The sequence below is a fragment of the Nanorana parkeri genome, unplaced genomic scaffold, assembly GCF_000935625.1.
Source record: "Nanorana parkeri isolate BGI_ZX_2015 unplaced genomic scaffold, ASM93562v1 scaffold124, whole genome shotgun sequence".
Classification (NCBI taxonomy): Eukaryota; Metazoa; Chordata; class Amphibia; order Anura; family Dicroglossidae; genus Nanorana; species Nanorana parkeri.
Genome location: NW_017306392.1, coordinates 876,177 through 896,375, shown reverse-complemented (window position 1 = coordinate 896,375; position 20,199 = coordinate 876,177). Strand labels below are relative to the sequence as shown.

The window sequence follows — 20,199 nt, the reverse complement described above, 5'->3', positions numbered from 1 at the left end:
TACTTTCTTTTAATCATCCCCCCCCCCCCCCCCCCCCCAAAAAAAACCTCCAGAATGCAGGACAAATTGCCTGAGTCATGGAAGCAGGTGCACAATGCTGTAGATGCAGATCCTGAAAAGAGCCAGACAAAGCAGTAAATATCCTCTTATTGACCACTAATTATGTGGAGTGTTTCCTGCACAATTAATGGAAGTACATGGGACTAATGTGACAGCTGTGTTCTACATTCACTGGTAGTGTTCTGGAAAGTACCGGCCTCATTTATATAATTATCTCCCTGCACATCATACAGAGCTGCCACGCCTTTTATATCCATGATCTGCAGCAGTTCTATATTAGCATTACCTACTGATTAGCATGATCTTTGAGGGCCTGTTCACACAGGGTCCGTGTATTAATCGCATGGTTCCGTGTGATTAATGCACAGTACTGCGCAACGTACCTACATAACGTTGCGGTGTGGTTGATTACATTGCGGGTGGGAAGTGCCTTTCAAAAGGCAACACAATGCACCTCCTGCACTGTTAACATATGGTAGGTGTGTTGCGCAGTACCATATACGTGCTCTATAACCTTTTTAGTATTCGCTCCTAGTCATTTGAATGACTATTTTTATTCTTATTTTCTATATTCTTTATATTTATCTATATTTTCTATTTTTTTATTCTTATTTTCTAAATTATGTTTGTTGCTGTTTATTATTATAATAACTTATTATGATTTAATAATCTGTTAAGTGTAAAAAAAATACCTGTTAATCCTGCCAGATATCTACTATAATTTTAGCTTCATGTACACACTCGCTGCACTAGTATCAGTTAGCATTGTTCAAAGTTGGTAGCTATAGAACACCTTCTCCCATGTTATAAAAGTAGAGGGAGAGGTGTTCTGTAGTCCTAATGCATTTCTAAGCCTAGGGTGACAACACTGCTATACCATAGATACAGTACAGTGAGTGAACGTTGTCACCCTAGGAGAGAAAGTGTGTTACTGGGAGAATCACCAGGTGAAAAAAAAAATCCTGAAAAAAGAAAACAAATTCCTAGGCTTCATGGCTCCATCTAGTGGTGGTAATGTTGAGCAAACAACATTTGCTATAAGATGGGTGGAAGATATATAACTCAGCCCCTTACTGTCTCACTGGTAGCAAGGCAAATTCAGTTACTTATGCTTGTTTTCTTCTTGTTTTCTTACAATATTTTGTAATAATACTTAACTTTTTAAATGTTGTATCTGCCTGGAGTTTGTCGTAATAGAAAACACACGCTGAAATTCTATGCATTCCTCTTGTAAGGTCAGTTGGAATTGCTACAAATCTAGCAGATGAGCCCAGCACTGTTATTCCTCTGGAATGCAGCATGCTTTACATGTCTGACAAACAGGATGGAATATGGGGCTACAAGATCACTGTTTCTTTATTGTAACTGAGATTCCTCTATATGACTTTTAGAACATTGCAAACATATCAAAATTGTAATGAGCGCTGTCTTGTCTTTTCAGTGAGTTCTATGAGCCAAATGCCCTAATGATGGAAGAGGAAGGTGCCATCATTTCAGGCCTTTTGGTTGGACTCAATGTGATTGATGCCAATTTCTGTATGAAGGGGGAAGATTTAGATTCTCAGGTATGTATATGGGCATCCTAGCATAGTACATTATAATATTAAACATTTAGTTATATGGCAGCATATAGTGTTTTGTATTCATTTGCAAGCTTCATATGCCTTTTTTTGTTTTTAATTAGGTTGGAGTCATTGATTTTTCAATGTACCTAAAAGAAGGTCCTATAGCAAAATGCAGTGAAGGGTAAGTGTAAGCCAAATAAAAAGCAATAAAACATAAGACTACATTATGTGATTGATCTTATTGACGTAAAGTAAACATTAAACAGACTAAAAAAATTGACCCTAAAGCACGGATAGGTACTCCAGCTGTTGTAGAACTACAAGTCCCATGAGGGATTGTAAGACTGAAGGTTACATTCATGACTCCCAAAGGCAGAGATGTGGGGGGATTTGTAGTTAAAGCAAAACTGGAGGGCCTGCAGTTGCCCAACCCTAAAGCATGTTTTTTTTTTCCCCCTCTTCCTCCTCCCTACATTATCCTTACTCTATTCACTGTATTAGGCGAATTCCCACATATCAGAATGCATATTCCAGCACCCACCAAGACCTCTAATTTGTTTGCCTGTCGGGGGGCACAATAATTCTGTGGCTCTATGTGGCCATTAAGATCATTTTTAATATGTTTAGTTATAAAGTTTACTTTCTCATGGAAAAAAAACTATCCTGCTGTGATTCACTGAAAATATTGGCCTCTTATTGGTTGTGTTGAAATCATTTTTCCTAATACCCTTAAAAACCTTTCTATAAATGTCACAATGTTGGAGCACAAGCGTGACTTACATTTCTGTGTTCGTTGTATTATCTTGTATTTATAATAAATGACAGTGGATATTGCCTTATCTTCGAATTACAAGACCTAGAAATGTCATGGTCTTTGCCCAGATCAGGGTTGAAATTGAGGGGAAATGAAGCATGACATGAATACACAGCATGGCTTATTACCAACATGCTTTTTCTTGACATTCATCAAGAGGCAAATATCAACCCATCCACAGCCGGGGGCTAATCTCTGCCTAGCAAGTCTGAATCATCTTGATGCATGGCATCTTTATGGCTGCTTTTTTAGTTCTAATTTTAGTAGCGTAAAAGAAAACAGAGAATTTTAAAGGCATATGACCTGTCAAGACTCTATGAAAATAATGGAGCTGATTATAAAAAATACTGCAATTAATGAAGAGCAGGACAGTTACCCAAAGCAACTAGTGAGGGGCTGATATTCATTTTGTAACCTACAATGGGAAACGCATAGTTGCTATTTACTAAGGTCACTTTAACACTTTCTGGTTTATTTTCCGTATAAATATCCTCCCCTCAACAGTGACAGATACAAATATCTACTTTCAATTCCTGTTAATTTTTTAATTTTTTATTAATTTTTAAAAAGAAGCCAGAAACAGTATTTATATCTAAACTTTCCCCTTAACAAAATCCCTCTGCAATTATAAAACATCAGGCACTAGTGATGTTGGGGTGCCCGAACGTAATCAACAACTCCCTTCCATTATCTCACCAGAGAGCAATACAACTACAACTAATTGTTCTGGTTGTTGGATTCATTAGGGAAGATCATTTACATATCAAATGTTTAGGTAGATCTTAGGTAGTAAACATTTTTTTTTACCATAGGGATGTTCAGATACCAAGTACCGTACTCGGTACAAGTACAGATACTTTTCCAGCTCCAAAACTAGACTAGAGAAAAATTCAAAAGTTAGGAGGCAGCTATTATTTTAACCAGTTGACATCCGCACTGTTAAACCCCCTTCCCATCCAGGCCATTTTTCAGTATTCAGCGATGCGGTACTTTGACTGACATTTATTCCGTCATGCAACGCTGTACTGAAATGAATTTTATACCCTTTTTTAGGGACAGATAGAGCTTTCTGTTGGTGGTATTTATTCACCACTGGGGGTTTTATTTTTTACTATAGCATACGGAGCGCCTGTTTAAATGTATGATTTGTTTTATAAATATATAACGGAAGCACCGATACCATTTTTTCAAGTAGAAGTACTGATACTTGCCCAAGTACTTACAAGTACGAGTACTGATACATTTCTGTTTATTGTCATGTGACAGTTTTTCTAAAACAATACAGACTAATGATTTCAGGACAGTGGTGGAGCGCCAGAGCCAGGTCCCAGCTGCAACCGCTGAAACCCTGGTAGTTCTTGTGAAAATTCAAAGTATTGGCACTGGTATCTGAACATCCCCACTATAATCTTTTTTCAGTATTTACAGCATAGTGATGGTGATGTATATTGCATTTTTGGCTGACTCTGGAATTTTTATCTAATATTGGCTTTTGTACACGCATAGAAATGTGACTTGGTAGATACTGTTTTATATAAAACACCATCACTTTGAGTAAAATATATAAATAAGTGAAAGCAAAGTCAGAATATTGAGATAATAAAAATTGTAAACTGTGTTTCTGGAAGAAAACCATACTTTTACGGTTTCATAGATCGTTAGTGGGTACACAAAGAGATTCAAAACACATGAAGCTTTACACAAATACGATCTTAATTGCATTCAGATCTTTAGCTATAGGAGTTCCCAAAGTACAATAAAACTTAAGAGAACTATGGGGTAAGTGTTTTTCTCCTTAGGGTCACGGGAGGACATATACTAACATATACTAACCTCGTCTCATGACCCAAAGCTCGGTATATAGTGCGCTATTGAGAGCGCTATATACTGAGAGCGCCGCAGCCAGGACGGATCCCGACAATACTGTGTGAGTGACAGCTGGCTCTGCTTATCTAGAGGCAGAGCCAGCTGTGCCCGCCCCCTGTCCATCTGTTCCTCCAGTCAGCGCTGGAGGATCATAGAGGGGAGGGGGGAATCCCTGTGGGGATCGGCACCTGAAAGTCACTGCAGGGAGACTATCAGGAAGTGAGCTGATCGGTTGCATATTTCTGCTCGCTGCCCGATCGATAGAGCCGACCTGTGACAGCTTCTATGTCACAGGTCGCCTCGAACTATGAGGATGAGTGCAAATCACTCACCTCATAGTTCTCCTTTAAATTAAACCTACTAGAGTATTAAAGTACTTAATTCAAACATAATGAGGGGAATTTATCAATACTGAAGCAGACAAAATCTGGAGCAGTTGCCCAGGGCAATCAATCGGCTTCTCTCTTCTGTCAGTACAGTTAAGATTTGAAAATGAAAGAGAGAAGCTGATTGGTTGCCATTCACAGCTGCTCCAGATTTTGTCTGCTCCAGTCTTGATTACATTCCCCTCCAATGACTTTAAAGCAGGTCTTAGAGGTGCTTGAACATACCAGCAGCAGATATCTTTTTTTCCTCCGTTATGGCCAAATATTAGCTATTCTGAACAGGCAAGACTTCGACATGTATGGGTAGTGACAATGCAAACCCATACCATCGTGCCCCACAAGAATTCCTGTTGGCTAAAGAGGCAACCCATCATAGTTGTGGCTCAATAGGAAGATTGGTTAATAAGATCTGCTGAAGGTATGTGCAGGCGCCTTTTGTATGGAGTAACTTTTTAAGAGGCCAATCTATAAATCTTCCACCCAGCCATACGCTGGGTAAATGTCATGTGCATGGCATTGCCGCCATGAGATGTAGCTGATGAAAATAGGAATTTACATGGAAGGAAAGGCCCCTAAGTGTCTTAAACACTCCAGAAGAACCAGATTTACTTTGGGTTCAGAGTGGAAATTCAGAGGGATATTTCATTTTTGGATACTCTGTTAATGTACTCACAGCAGGTATATAAAATGTGCAAGGACTAAACCTCTATCGTAAGTGGTGTCTACTGATTATGGATATTCTTGTTCAGTGATACTGGTTATGTATCAACAACAGTACTAATAAAAATGAGAGATGATTGTAAGCCCTCAGGGGCAGGGCCCTCCTTCCCATCTTGTCTTGAATTGTATTGTGATTATAATGTCTTCCTTACATTGTAAAGCGCTGCGCAAATTGTTGGCGGTATATAAATCCTGTATTATAATAATAATGTATACATAGAATTATGAGAGTGCACTACTTATGTTTCTGTTTTCTTCTCTACATAGAGATGGACAAATAACAGCTATTCTTGACCAGAAGAATTATGTAGAAGAACTAAACAGACAATTAAGGTAGAGTATGAGCAACTTTTCTAAAGGGGAAGGGTCATAAATCAAACTGGGTGATCTTTCTCTTAATACTTATAAAGCTAACATAGGATACCAATTCTGATTATTAAAGTATTTTTAGCACCTGAAAATCTGCATGGCCCTTTACCAATGTTGTCAGGACAGAAAGTGACGAGTACCACTAGTGTATCTTGTATGCATAACTGCCTTTGCACATTTCTAGGCCGCAGCTGATGAATTGACGTTTGTGAAAGTGTAGTCTATGGACCACTGGTGGTCTGCAAACATCCGCAATGGTCCGCAATGGGTGGTCCAGCAATTACTTATTTCTATGCACTCTATATTTGGCAAGTGATATGAACAAACAAGGGTACCCTTGCCTGGGAACGTCACTAACCATCTATTTAGTAGACTTGGAGCTGCTTTTCCCAGTGCTACACAGTGCACAAAACATGGTATATTCCATTGCAATGCAGTCTCTGTATGGAAATGTGTTGAAAGTACCCGGTGCAGCATGGCAGCGTCTGGTACACCAGCAGTAGCAGATAGGCTTTTCTAAGTGCTGCAGACAGCTGAAGATTGGGTGCATCAGCCATGAAGAGCTAATCTAGTTTTAAAAAACATTTTAATTCTTATCTAATTCTGTAGTCCTCATTTTTTCTTATGTTCATCACAGTGCCACTGTTAACAACCTTCAGGCAAAGGTGGATGCACTAGAAAAATCCAACACAAAGCTAACAGAAGAGGTATTTGGATCTTTTTGAGTTGCCTGATTACTGTTTTTATTTTTTTGTTCCTTGTTCTATGGATTTTGCAGTATGGATTTTTACACTATGAGAACTTTGCGCTTCATCTATTAAACTGGACGAAAAGCAAACTGAATTAGTTGCCAATTATCAATCGTCTCAATACAAACTGTTCCTCTCGTGACCCAAAGCTCGGTATATAGTGGGCTATTGAGAGCGCTATATACTGAGAGCGCCGCAGCCAGGACGGATCCTGAAAATACTGTCGGGAGCCACCCAGCTGTGTGAGTGACAGCTGGCTCTGCTTATCTGGAGGCAAAGCCAGCTGTGCCCGCCCCCTGTCCATCTGTTCCTCCAGTCAGCCCTGGAGGATCATAGAGGGGAGGGGGGAATCCCTGTGGGGATAGGCAACTGAAAGTCACGGCAGGGAGACTATCGGGAAGTGAGCGGATCGGTTGCATATTTCTGCTCGCTTCACGATCGATAGAGCCGACCTGTGACAGCTTCTATGTCACAGGTCGCCTCAAACTATGAGGATGAGTGCAAATCACTCACCTCATAGTTCTCCTTTAAACCTATTATAGTATTAAAGTAGTTAATTCAAATATAATGAGGGGAATTTATCAATACTGAAGCAGACAATATCTGGAGCAGTTGCCAAGGGCAATCAATCGGCTTCTCTCTTCAGTCAGTACAGTTAAGATTTGAAAATGAAAGCGAGAAGCTGATTGGTTGCCATTCACAGCTGCTCCAGATTTTGTCTGCTCCAGTCTTGATACATTCCCCTTAATGAGTTTAAAGCAGGCCTTAGAGGTGCTTGAACATACCAGCAGCAGATATCTTTTGTTTCCTCCGTTATGGCCAAATATTAGCTGTTCTGCAGTATGGATTTTTACACTATGAGAACTTTGCGCTTCATCTATTAAACTGGACGAAAAGCAAACTGAATTAGTTGCCAATTATCAATCGTCTCAATACAAACTGTTCCTCCTAGCCAAAATACTGGCTGTTTTGCTGATTCAATGTAGTTGGTACTTTTGGTTTGAGACAGGCAGGCAAGTAAGCTGTTTCAAAAGTAGGTTCTTTCATGGCAGCCTACATATACAGTATCTTAATGCTGGCTTCTCTTTAAACTCGCAGGTTACAGTTACCTCACCCTGCTCTGCTGGCGAACACTTAGGGGGGTTGGCCTTTATGATGTATAGAAAATGTATACCATACAGACTAAATACATTAGTTGACTTTGTAGATCACACTCTTGTCTTATTCCCAGCTTGCAGTGGCAAACAACAGAATCATTACCATGCAGGAGGAGATGGAGAGAATGAAAGAGGACAGTCCATACTTCTCCAAGGTAGCCAGTTTTTTACAGAGGATAAGCACCATGCCGCACAATGCTGTTACTTACTTTTCTACTGTTGGCTTAACTTTCTATATTTTTTACTTAACAGCATGATGACAATAAACAACTTTCTTCCCCATCCACATTTTCCCAATAATTGATATATACATACACACTTCCTTTAAACTAAAATAACCAGCAAGGCTTCTGATGTTTACTTTTCTTTTTTACTTTTACTTTGGTGGGTCATACTAAATATATAACTTTCCTCCATTCATTTCAGGTTAATAAACAAGAGAGGACTGCAGATGGGCAGATGCTAAGTGAGGTCAGGAAACACTTAAAAGAAGAAACTCAGCTAAGATTGGTACGTTGAATTTTCCAAGGTTTTGCCACTATGGGTCTACTATAAGCTACAGCTTCTAAAAGAAATCACTTTATTATCCACACTCTAACATTACAGCCAGGCTGTACACACATTTGCTAGATACCTAATTTTAGTGTCATAATACAACAACAGTAAAGGAAAAAAGAGCAGGAATCCAGAGTTTGTTTAGGTTCTTATGTTTATCAAGAAGAGTATCTGTCATTCTATTTATATTCATATATTTTATTAGCAATGGATACCTAAAACTCTACGTGGCTTCAAATTTGGTGTTGATCATGAACTGAAGACACAGTGTGGGGAATTTATCAAAACTGGAATAGACAGATCCTGCAGTAGTTGTCCATGGCAATCAATCAGCATCTCTCTTTAGTTTGCTCAGTTAAGATTTGAAAATGAGAGACAGAAGCGGATTGTTTGCAATGCAAATCTCCAGATTTTGTCTGCGCCAGTTTTGATACACCCCCCCCGCCAGTGGGTTTTAAATAATTCACATTTATTCATGTTTCTATTAAAACTTTCACAAACCTAAACTATGCAAACTGAACATATGATTAAACTATGCATAAGCAGAGGTCAACTTTAAAGAAATGGTTCAGATCCAGTATTATAGACAAGTTAAGTGAAGTGCAGATTTCAAGTTTGCCCCTGCTCCTGCCAAGCTACTGTGTGGGTGACATCAGTTACCAATAGGGAGGCTTCAAAAGACGAGTTGGTGGAATGCTCGACTCACTGATAGGTGACTTCACATCATTCTTAAAGGCAGCTCTCTCAACCGGGGTATCCCTAAGGGTCGAGGGAGTGGTCAAAACTGAATATAAAAGGAGTAACACAGGTGTGTATTAGGCCCAGTAAAGTTTTTTTTTTTTTGGCAATCGGTCACAGGATTTAGCAACGTGTTTTGGGGACTCGCATCTCCCCTTTAATCAAGGCTAAGAGATAAGATGGCATAAAATATTGTCTCAGTACACTATACCTCATCAACAGATGATATACTTGCTGTTTTAGATTTCCTATTTATATTGTTTTATGCCATCTTATTGCTCAGCCTTGATGAGGGGGTAGCTGTGAGCCCCCGAAACATGTTCAGCTATATCCCGCGATCTGTTGTCGTATACATTAGGGAGGCTTGGCTTGTAGGAGAGAGTAGGACCAAACTTGACTCTTGGAGCTAAAGATTTCCTTATAAATGTAGTTTCCTATATACCTCTGCTTATACATTTGTTCATCATATGCTTAGTTTGAATTGCCTTGGTTTGTGACATGTCTGCACACAATTAATCTACATACAACAGTAGTCAAAACCAATAAAGCATATGTTGTTGGGGAAATATTCTGATAAAAGTGAAACTGTAAAGATGTAAAAGAAGGCCAGAGTAGGATTACAGACGGTGATGTTAATTCATGCATATAAAAATCATGGCCAACAGTTGGATACCCCAGATGAGGTCATATGATACTCTGTAACTGTACTATATAGTATGCTTGAGTGCCACAATATTTCACCGGTTGCATATCTGATGGTTTTGTAAGGGATATTTTGTAACCATCCTACCTTAGTAGATTAGTCATTTAGTATTGATCTAAGGCCAATTTATTTTTTGGCACAGGAAAGCAAGAAACCAAGATATCCTCTATGTAACCAAACAAGGAGGAAGAATATCTTTGAAGTGACACTAAGAGTTAAATGTTAACAATACATTCTAGTTCGTGTTAACAAAAATGTATCTTATTTGTGTATCACTCAGCTGTAGATCCTCAAACCATCTCTGAATTGGTGCTGACACTGTCCTTCCCTCTGGAGGGTGGCTACTTTTGTTTCCCATGGTCCCTGTGTGTGTTGTAAAGTAGCCACCGCTCCAAGCTCACTCCTGTGATGGACTACAATCTTATATTTAGTTTACTAATTTGTATTGAGATTGTAGTCCATCACAGGAGCGAGCTTGGAGTGGTGGCTACTTTACAACACACACAAGGACCATGGGGAACAAACATAGCCACCCTCCAGAAGGAAGGACAGTGTCAGGATGAAGTCAGAGATGATTTGAGAATCTGCAGCCGAGTGATACACAAAAAAGATACATTTTTGTTAATAGTTGGGGTACTTTAATGTATTTTTAAGGTTTAACTCCTGAGTTTAGTGTCACTTTAAATTGTTATAAGAGGCTAAATTATGCAAAGAAGGTCTCTGGCTGATGCATTTTTAAGAAGCTTCATGATTTGGAAATACACATTTCCTCTATGTTCTGTTGTCTTATTAACCAGTTGACATCCGCGGTGTTAAACCCCCTTCCCATCCAGGCCATTTTGAGCAATTAGGGTTTGAATAGAGGTCCTTGGTATCCTTGTAGAAATAAACCCTTGCCCTCATGGCTGAACATTTTAGATGGACATTGCAAAAAAAATCAAAGCAACACCTTCCCATCTGCCCCTTCCCAGATAGCTGTCCTCTACTAATAGCTGGGAGAACAAGGGACCCTTTTACCTTAATAATATTCTTTGTAAAAGATCTACTCTCTTCCCTCCCATTCTGAAGAAAAGAAAGAGGAAATAACTGCACAGCTGAGGGGATTCATGGGTTTTAATGTTAGCTGCATGTTATACAAGTCTGCATACTTTAGTTGGAGCAGTTGTTTCATTAAGCTGAATTTGTGTGGATTTTAATCCCTATTTTTGACGACCATTACAGGATATAGAAAAAGAACTAGAAGTGCAGATAGGAATGAGACAAGAGATGGAGATGGCCATGAAGATGCTGGATAAGGATGTTTGTGAGAAGCAAGATGCACTAGCAGCTCTCAGACAGCAACTTGACGACCTCAGGGCCTTAAAGCATGAACTCTCCTTTAAACTGCAGGTCAGGAGCACACTAATATAAAGTGCATTCAGAGACATAAATGGCTATTGTTAACTTCGCCTCCATGAACACCAGCTCTGCTCTTTGTAAACACTTGAGATAACCACAAGATCCATTAGCATATATATTAAACAGACTGTTTTTTCCTTGTGGCTAATCACGAACATTGCTGAGCTCTACTTTGCATGCATATGTGATTTAAACACAGAGATGGACTAGCTACGTATATTTTTGCAGTATCAACTGAATTAGGTTGTTATACAGTCGTATTCCCTAGATTTGTGGAGAACTAGCACACGTATGGGGAGATAATACCTCACAAGACTGTTATCTGTTCACATATATTATTGAGCAGGATGGACAGCTCCACAACACATTACTATATCTGCACATGTACAGTATGTGGTATTTGGTCCAGTCTTTCCAGTCTAGGAATGTACGCACCATCCAGTTAAAAAAAAATTAAATCGTATGTTTCTGCCCACAATTTTCAAACATCTATGGCCCTTGAATACACATCAAGTCGTCTGGTCTATTCAGTACATGTATGATCAGATCAGGGTAAATTGAGTCTGTATAGAGACTTTCATAGTTGCTGCATAAAGTGGACATGTCATGCCCAACAAGCCAAACGCTAGTTCAAGCTTATTTGTTGTGCTTTTGGATTCTTTTTCTTCTTCTGGCGAGACTTGCCTTTATACGTGAATATGTCACTTACTTGGCAGGGTTCAGATCTGGCAGTGAAACAGAAGAACGAGTTAAACAGCCGCTTAGAAGAGAAGACCAATCAGATGGCTGCCACCATTAAACAGCTGGAGCAGAGGTAAAACACACACCATCATCTATCCAATGACACACAAGTTATATACTCAATTACTTTTCACAGGTCTGATGACCTTAATATTTTACACTGAACATGTGATGTTACTTAAAGTGTCATGTTACTTAAAGTGTATCTAAAAAATGTAGTGTATTGCAGCTTACCAGTCCTTAGATGTGGTGGCTACATTAGTTTTCACTTTTTCAGGCAAGTACATTTTCAGCAAGTACATAAATTATCTGTTGGTCTTGCCAGAAATGCAGTGTCATTGTCATAGATGCCATGGAGATGTGGAGAATGACACAAAGGCACAGAAAGTTAATTGCTGGCAGGATCACCAGGTGAAATATACAGTAAAAGAAACCTTAAAAACAAAAAAAATGTAGTCACCACATCTAAGCAACTGGTAAGCTGCAATATACTCAATTTTTGGATTTGGGTTTAGGTATCTACACTCAAATAGATCTTTTAACTTCAAGCAGATTTTCTCTCACTTCCTGTTTGTTAAAATGTTGTCACTGGAACAGAAAGTGAGGGTAAATCTTTTTAACAGAGTCTTGAATAGCCGTAAAACCTGATGGGACCTGTAACCTTTCCCAAGGTATTTACCCACTGTTTCTGGAAATGCAAAGTTTTGTTTTTACATTGTGATGATTGTGCAATATACAATATATGCATTACCAAGCACTATGAAATATATTGTATATAGCGTTTTATCATGTCGGTATTGCTAAACCATTCAGTCATCATTACCATTTTGACCACAGGTTGTGTTTGACCACAGTATGGTCACATCCACACCAGCATACAGATCCTTAATTTATATGGATTTGAACACCGTATAATTGTATGCTATGGACCCATTCACACAGCTCCATATTGGTCCACAGTATTTAGCTGCATAAACAAAAGCAAGAAAGATTGCGTCCATGGTCTCATTTTGACTATGTAATACTCTGTACGCATACAGGATAAGTGGACCATATGCGCTGCTGCTGAACTCAAAGCTAAGATGTAAACATCAAAAATGTGTAGACAGCATTAGTAGGGCAGATGAGGAATGACCTCGAGCCTTCAGTCATCCTGCGCCACTGAGTACACAATGTTGATATTTACATCTACCCCTGAATGCGTCATTCACATGGTGCATGACTAAAGAGTGACTGAAAGGGAGATGTCAACAAAGTGTAAGGCCTTACAAGCTGCCTGTGCGCATCTCGGCTCATAATGACATAAGCACATGTATGTCCATATGAGTTCAGATGCAGTACCGACCACTTTATATGCAGGTACTTGCTCCCAGCAAGATCCTTCATAGGTTTTCTACAGCCGTTTGCATGTCTAATACAGCTGAATATATACAGCATGATCTAGACATGCAGGGCTAGATGATACCTTGTAATGGTTAACCGAGTAGATTAAAGTGAACCTGCCAGCCATTTGTTACATTTAAAAACAAAACCATAAGGTGTCTGTTATTACCACTATTTGCAAGAAAACTTTTGCTTATGTTCTTTATGTTCCACTTTGATACTAAGTAGTTGACGTTCCTCACATCTGGGGCAAGCCCTGGCTGTTCTCCCCTAAAGCTGGGTGTCCTCTTTGCACGCTAATCAGGAACCTACCGCTGTGGCTATTGTATTTTGACAATTGCATCTCATTGGGTGCAGGCACTGTTGGGCCAACAAATTATCCTTCGAATCTTTCACATTTTCATATTAGGCCTGCCTGCCTGTCAGCACTTTTTAAATATTCCACTTAACTTCCACTTTAAGGGTCACTTATTGGACAGGGGTACAAGTGAGGGGAGTATCAAGGTGAACAGATCAGGAGGACACACAGAGGTATGTTTTCTGGCCAGTATTGGGAATAGCAGCCATCTTATGGTTCTTCCATCAGGTAGCATTTTTACTTTTCAAAGTTTTAAAGGTTCAGAAGATTCACTTAAATCGCAACTGCAGGAAAAATGTTTTTCTTTCTATTTGATTACAGTTGAGATTAAATGTAATGTTTTTGTCTGTGCTAAGCAGATACCCTCTCACTTCCTTCTCTGTCTGATAACCTTTCACCTGGACAGGAAGTGAGAAAACATTTCTAAATGGGTAGAGAGGCAGCACCAATGAATTATTACATTCCTTTGAAAAATATATTTTTTTATTTCTATGTGCGATCTTGTTGGGAAGATTTTCTCTTACTTCATGTTTTGTCTGACACATGTCAAAGAGACAGGAAGTGAAAAAAAAACCTTCCCCTACTCCTATTTAATAGCGCATCTTAATTGATCTGACAGCAGAAAATAAATGATCTGATTGTTATGGGTTGCTTTTTTTTACATTTCATTATTGCTGAATAGGTTACATACAAGTTGCTGTATGCCGTTTTAACTTGTTGTTTTTTTTTTTATATATATAAAATTGTATTAAATTCTTAACTGATCATTCTTTCTTGATGTTCTCTGTCTGCTTTTTTTAATCATTTGCCCTTGTCTGTCATCTGACTTTTTATTTGTTCATTTTAAACCTTGCCTACCTTTTTAAAACTGACAAACCAGTGAAAAGAATTTGGTGAAGCAGGCAAAAACCTTAAGTAGCACAGCGGGTAAACTACTACAGAAGCAGCACTAGGTGCCTAATAAGCGGCCACTGACCAACACTAACAGAGCAACTTGCGAGTAGGAGGAAACCTGCCCAGTTACTAGCTACTACATAGATGTTAAATGTTGCCTACCGTTCTTTTGGAAACTGCTGCATTTTGAAGCCATGACTCCTTTGTTCTGTTATCCTTTTTTCTCCTACCCTCTCACTATAGATGGAATCTTTGTTAGAACCCTCAAATATTTGCCAAATAAACTTTTTAAAACCATTTTCTTCGTCAGCAGTCTGTATTTTTAATTATAGGGATTGGGAAACTGGTTGAACAGAACCAGTCAACATTGGGCATTTGTAAGACGCTGAAACTTCTAAAAGCCCTCTTAAACTTGCCATAAGAGAAATACATGGCTGCCATAACTGGCCTCCTTCAGAAAATGCTGGTCACTTGGCTGGTATGCTAATGCCCTGGGCTCAGTTCTTTTCAAGTCATCAATCTGGAACACGTGTGTAGATTGTGAAAGTTGGATAGAAGTCAGAAATTGTTCCTGTTCAGTAATCCTGGAAATTATGAATGAATGACAGCCAGAAAGCTATCCTTTTTGCAAGGAAAACTTGGCAATGGCAGCTTTTATGTTTGCCTTTAAGATTTTATAATAGTGCTGCCTTAAGGTGGCCAGACATTTGTGCGAATGTTGGCCGTTTTTTGAGGAATCGGCTAAAATTTGCATAGTGGGTGCCACTGTTGGCACCCTTTTCAGCCAGCATCCGTTGATTGAAGGTGCTGATTAGCTGATTGAAGGAGCCGGTCTTCGTGTGAACACAGCAAGAAGCCAATGAGCTGCCGGTTCTGTTTGGGTATTCTGACAGCGGGCGCTGGCCTATGTCAGAATACAAAAGAAACAGTGGGGATTACTCCATCAACACATTTGTAGTGTTGATGGAGAAATCTGCTCTATTTTTTTTTAATTCAGCATGTGGGTTGAACAAAAAAATAGAGCAGTGTATGCCAGCTTTACTCTTAAGGTTGTGTCTCCATATTCTCTTGTATTCTCTCCCCATTGGAGTTCAAGTGTCTGGCTGTAATGTGTGGCCTGTGAGGCTTGCCTATCTTTTGTCTGAGCTCAGCGCTGATAAATGACACACACTCTCTGGGTGGCTAGAGACGGCTAGAACCTTTAGTTCTACAGCTATACAGTATTGCATGTTTTAATTGTGTTCTATCAGTACTGAGCTTGGGCAGAATAGAATGACCTCTATGCAGGCCTTACATCCAGATACTCTGCTTTCACAGGGATACTATACAAGTAAATGATCAAAAATAAGAGTGCTAACTGCTTTGCCACCCAAAGAAATCCTGTCACCAGCTTAAATAATTGCAGGTAAATACACAGGAAAATTAGGTATTTTAAATGTTTACTTGCAGTGCATTTCTTTTTTAATCACTTGCTGTGTGCCTTTGAACTTTCTAGAAATGGGACTTCACCAGGGGAATTGATTCATTAGCACATCTCCCTCTCTCTTTGCACATCTTAGCCCTCTCCTTTTCTGGGAATGTGTAATTACTCTGTGTACTGGCCCAGCTCCTCCGCCCCTCCCTTCGCCTTCCTACCTAAACTTTTTTGTAACTGCTGGGGGAGGAGCAAAGGGGAATGATATAGAGTAGGGGTAGGCAACCTCTGCACTACAGCTGTGCTAAAAATACAAATTCCATCATGCTTCTACCCCTTCGAGGCATGCCTGTGGCTGTCAAGAGTCTTGCAATGCCTCCAAGGACTTGTAGTTGCATAACATCTTGAGTGCCAAGGTTGCCTAACCCTGATATAGAGTGTCACTTGATTCTGCTGGGAGTTTGTAGAATATGTAGAGATACCGGCACTCCAAATAGTGAATCACATACGTCTGTTTATTGACGTATGAGCAGCATAATGTGATGCACTCAATGCGAAGTTTCGGGGTCTCACAGGATCCCCTTCATCAGTTGTAATGCCTAAGTTTCGGGGTCTCACAGGATCCCCTTCATCAGGCATAACAAGTGATGAAGGGGATCCTGTGAGACCCCGAAATGTCGCATTGAGTGCATCACATTATGCTGCTCATACGTCAATAAACAGACGTATGTGATTCACTATTTGGAGTGCCGGTGTCTCTATATATTCTACTAGCTAAATATCCTAGTGGCCAGCTGTCGACAGCCACAGCACCCACCTTTATTACTTTGGAACGTTGTTTTCGAGTACGATGGGTTCATGGACTTTGCTGGGGGTTTGTGTGACACTAAGTGCAGTCTCACTATGGGGAAATGTAACAGCCTGGGGATGGGCAATTTAGAGATTTTGGTGTGTGGCTCCCAAAGAGGCAGGTGGGGGTGTCTACAGCTATACTGTAACAAAAGAAAAAAAAATTGAAAGCCACAATATAATCTATCTTATGGGAAGATTTTCTGATTTAAAACCGTAAAAATTTGCAAAGTGCAGTGTTTAATAACCGTTATTTAGAATTCAGGTTGACATATCCGAAAATGCTGTCTGATTACCATTGGGTTACTACACTCAGCAGATCATCAGTGCTCCTTGTACTTCTAGAGTAAGCCTGTCACAAGGTGTAACGAAGAGGGCCTGGCAATAAAATCAGCAAAATGTCATTGCTTTCCATTAAAGGAGAACTATGGGGTTAAGACTTTTCCCCATAGTTCTCCCTAGGGTAACGGGAGGACACAAACCAGCGTCCTCCCGTCACCCTAGGCTCAGTATCTGTAGCTCGCGGTATACTGAGACGCCGCAGTATACCGCAGCTGAAGCGGATCCCGGCAATTATGTCTGGATCCGCCCAGCTGCGTGACTGACAGCTGGCTCTGCCTATCTAAAGGCAGAGCCAGCTGTACCCTCCCCCGCCCGTTCCGCCAATCAGCGCTGGCGGATCGGAGCGGGGGGAATCCAGTCCCTCCCCTGTCACGGCAGAGAGCCGTGACAGGATTGAGAGGTGAGCGAACCCGGTATGTGTTCGCCCACCTCCCAATCTACTGAGCCGACCTGTGACAGTCTCATTGTCACAGGTCGGCTAGAACTATGAGGTGAGTGAAAAGCACTCCCCTCATAGTTCTCCTTTTAAGCTTTCTGGCCGCTCAACAAATAGGAATCAGGATGTGGAGGAGTAAAGGCTTGTAAAATGTAAAGGAGTAAAATGTTTTAAAGCTTCTCTAGCAGACTTTTCCTCATTTAGTGAAGGTATATCTGAAAGGCATCCATGGTTTGTATGTCTCCATTATACAGCTATAATAATTATTTTGTGATTATTATCACAGCTGACAATAAGCAGACAGAATGTCAGAAGTGCCTGACAGATGTGCCACAGAGACTGATTAAAAGAGATTAGTTGCATGTCTGTTTAGAGATAATTTGGCTGTAGAAATCTGCATCGGAAAGGTCATATTAAATGCGTGCAGAACTGAATAGTGACAAAACGGTATTGCAAGCCACACTGACTTACAAAGGTGGCTGTCACATTGCAAAGGGATACAAATGTGTCTGTCTACCAATGCCTTTTGAGATTTCTGTATGATGGCCCAATAGGTGGAGACCAGACACTGGTAACTTCCACCTGACAATAAAACAGATTAATCAGAATATGGATCACTTAAATGAACAATTTAATATATAAACGGTGATTTAAAAACTCCATTTCATGTTTTTTATTGCACTTATTCATTTAATTTATTTCTCCCATGTCCTATCCATTCTGATTTCTCTAATCCTTTTTAACCATATTTTGATTTTTCACCTATTTAAGTTATTAAAGTAGCCTTGTCCCTGTCGCCACCACCTCCATTGCTTTTATTTATTATTACCCATTCATGTGGCTCAAACCCAGACTCCGAGTGACAGAGCGAGACAGACAGTCAGCCGAGGAAGCCAACCGTCTCTTCAAGCAAGAGTTTGGCGACAAGATCGAGAGCCTTCAGCTGGAAGTGGATCATCTCAAGAAGCAGCGGTGAAGAAATGATTGCTTGCTGTAGTTCTAGTCTCAAGCAGCGGTGATGCCACCTTGGTGTCTCTGGTGCCAGCCATTTGCCTAACCTCTTGCAGGTGGTGATATCTTTTATTGGAAGCCATAAACCTATTTTTAATGCTTCTATGTAGTCTTTATGAATTTTTTGAAAAATTCTTCCTCCCACTGGACAGTATGTCCACTGTAAAAAAAAAAAAAAAGAAAATGCAAAGTGAAATTGTAATCGGAGGTGTCACAACCTGCAAAGAAAATGTGCTAATAAGAGCTAATGGGAATTTGGGTAAAACAAATGTGTTTTTACTGTAGTCACTTGTTTAAAGTGACACCAGATCTCTTCTCTTGTAGTGTGATTAGAAATTCAGGCACCGGACCTTTTTATTTGATATTCCAAAATTAACTTTTTATTGCTCATAACTCGTATACATCTTTACAGTCATGTGTTTCATTCATCATCCACTTCATGTATGAATAAGGGCGAGGTGGGGAAAACAGATGACCTTATATTACTCAAATTAGGCCCAGTGCATTCTGGGTAAAAGGTTCTGTGCCTGTTCATCTTTCTAATAGCTTTGCTTGCTTCCGCATTTCTTGCCATCTACTTATCTAGGGTGTGCCCTAAGATCACTGCTGTAAAGAACAATCAAGGCTAGCAGTATAATTCATGGGGCTGTCAGTACCATAGCTGTAGACTGCATGTCACTCAAATGTTCTGATTGTAATATTGCATTATGGACACTAGATGGAGCATAGGAAATAAGTATTTTCTATACTCCTCTGCTGCTCCCTCTAGTGGCTATAATGCAATATTACAATCAGAACATTACAATTTATTTACACTTGTAAATAAAAAAAACTAGTGAACATTTGTTTGTGCATATTTTCTCACAGGACAAGTGCTCACACATATTCACAGGGCGAATGGCCCTGCAAATTCTTTATAAGTGAGCCCCTTAGTGTCTCCTATTGATAATTTTCTCTCACATTTTCCATATTATCATGATGAACGTGTTTTAGAATGTGTTGGGTGTAGCCAAAGATTTGCCTAGAACCTAGTCAACCTGTTACTGAGGGATCCTTTTGCTAGTGTCCTTAAAGGGGAAAGACTACTTGAATGGAGAAAATTATGGTGCCTTTTACAGCTGAATCGGCATACAATTCCATTGTTTATTTGGACTTCTATTGATCTTCAGAGGAAGAAGTTAAGAAAATCCTGGAAATCATTTACCAATTAGCTCTATTAAAACAATCCATTGTACATTTGTCCTGGACTTATTTAACCCTTTCGCTGCCAAGCCCTCCGGAACATTTTTCAAATCAGCTGGCCAAGCCATTTTTGAATTTTCTGCAATTTTTTCCCATTGATTTGATTTTCAACTGCTGCGTTGCTAGCGTTTGTAAAAGACCCCCAAACCATATATTTTCTGAAAGCGCAGGCCCGGTAGAATAAAAAGATGGTGTAATGACACTTCCTGAGTCAGTAAGCTTACTTTGATCCAGTACATGTGTCTTCGTAATACCCTGAAAATCAATATAAAGTAGCTTCTGCTTTCTGTAGCATTTTTTCTAAAGCGATCTATAGGTATACATTGCTTTCTAACCGTAATCCAGCAGATGTTTTTCCACCGACACAAACGTTATTAAATGCAATCGTATTCTACAAGCATACATATAAATATCAGACACCTCTATAGTTTTTGTTTTTTTTTATAGTT

The 20,199-nt window shown here is 39.7% G+C and overlaps 1 protein-coding gene across 2 annotated transcripts in view; it reads left to right on the top strand.

Moving 5' to 3' along the window:
* RUFY3 (RUN and FYVE domain containing 3) overlaps positions 1-14,750 on the top strand; it is a 64,004-nt gene extending 49,254 nt beyond the window's left edge. For both annotated transcript variants that reach the window (XM_018553584.1, XM_018553585.1), the window contains exons 5-13: positions 1,502-1,625; positions 1,745-1,806; positions 5,679-5,744; positions 6,418-6,487; positions 7,761-7,841; positions 8,113-8,196; positions 10,904-11,071; positions 11,797-11,894; positions 14,443-14,750. In XM_018553584.1, the coding sequence (XP_018409086.1) occupies positions 1,502-1,625; positions 1,745-1,806; positions 5,679-5,744; positions 6,418-6,487; positions 7,761-7,841; positions 8,113-8,196; positions 10,904-11,071; positions 11,797-11,894; positions 14,443-14,515 (826 nt within the window). In that variant the 3' untranslated portion in view covers positions 14,516-14,750. The remainder of the gene's footprint in view (positions 1-1,501; positions 1,626-1,744; positions 1,807-5,678; positions 5,745-6,417; positions 6,488-7,760; positions 7,842-8,112; positions 8,197-10,903; positions 11,072-11,796; positions 11,895-14,442) is intronic.
* The last annotated feature ends 5,449 nt before the right edge of the window (positions 14,751-20,199 follow it).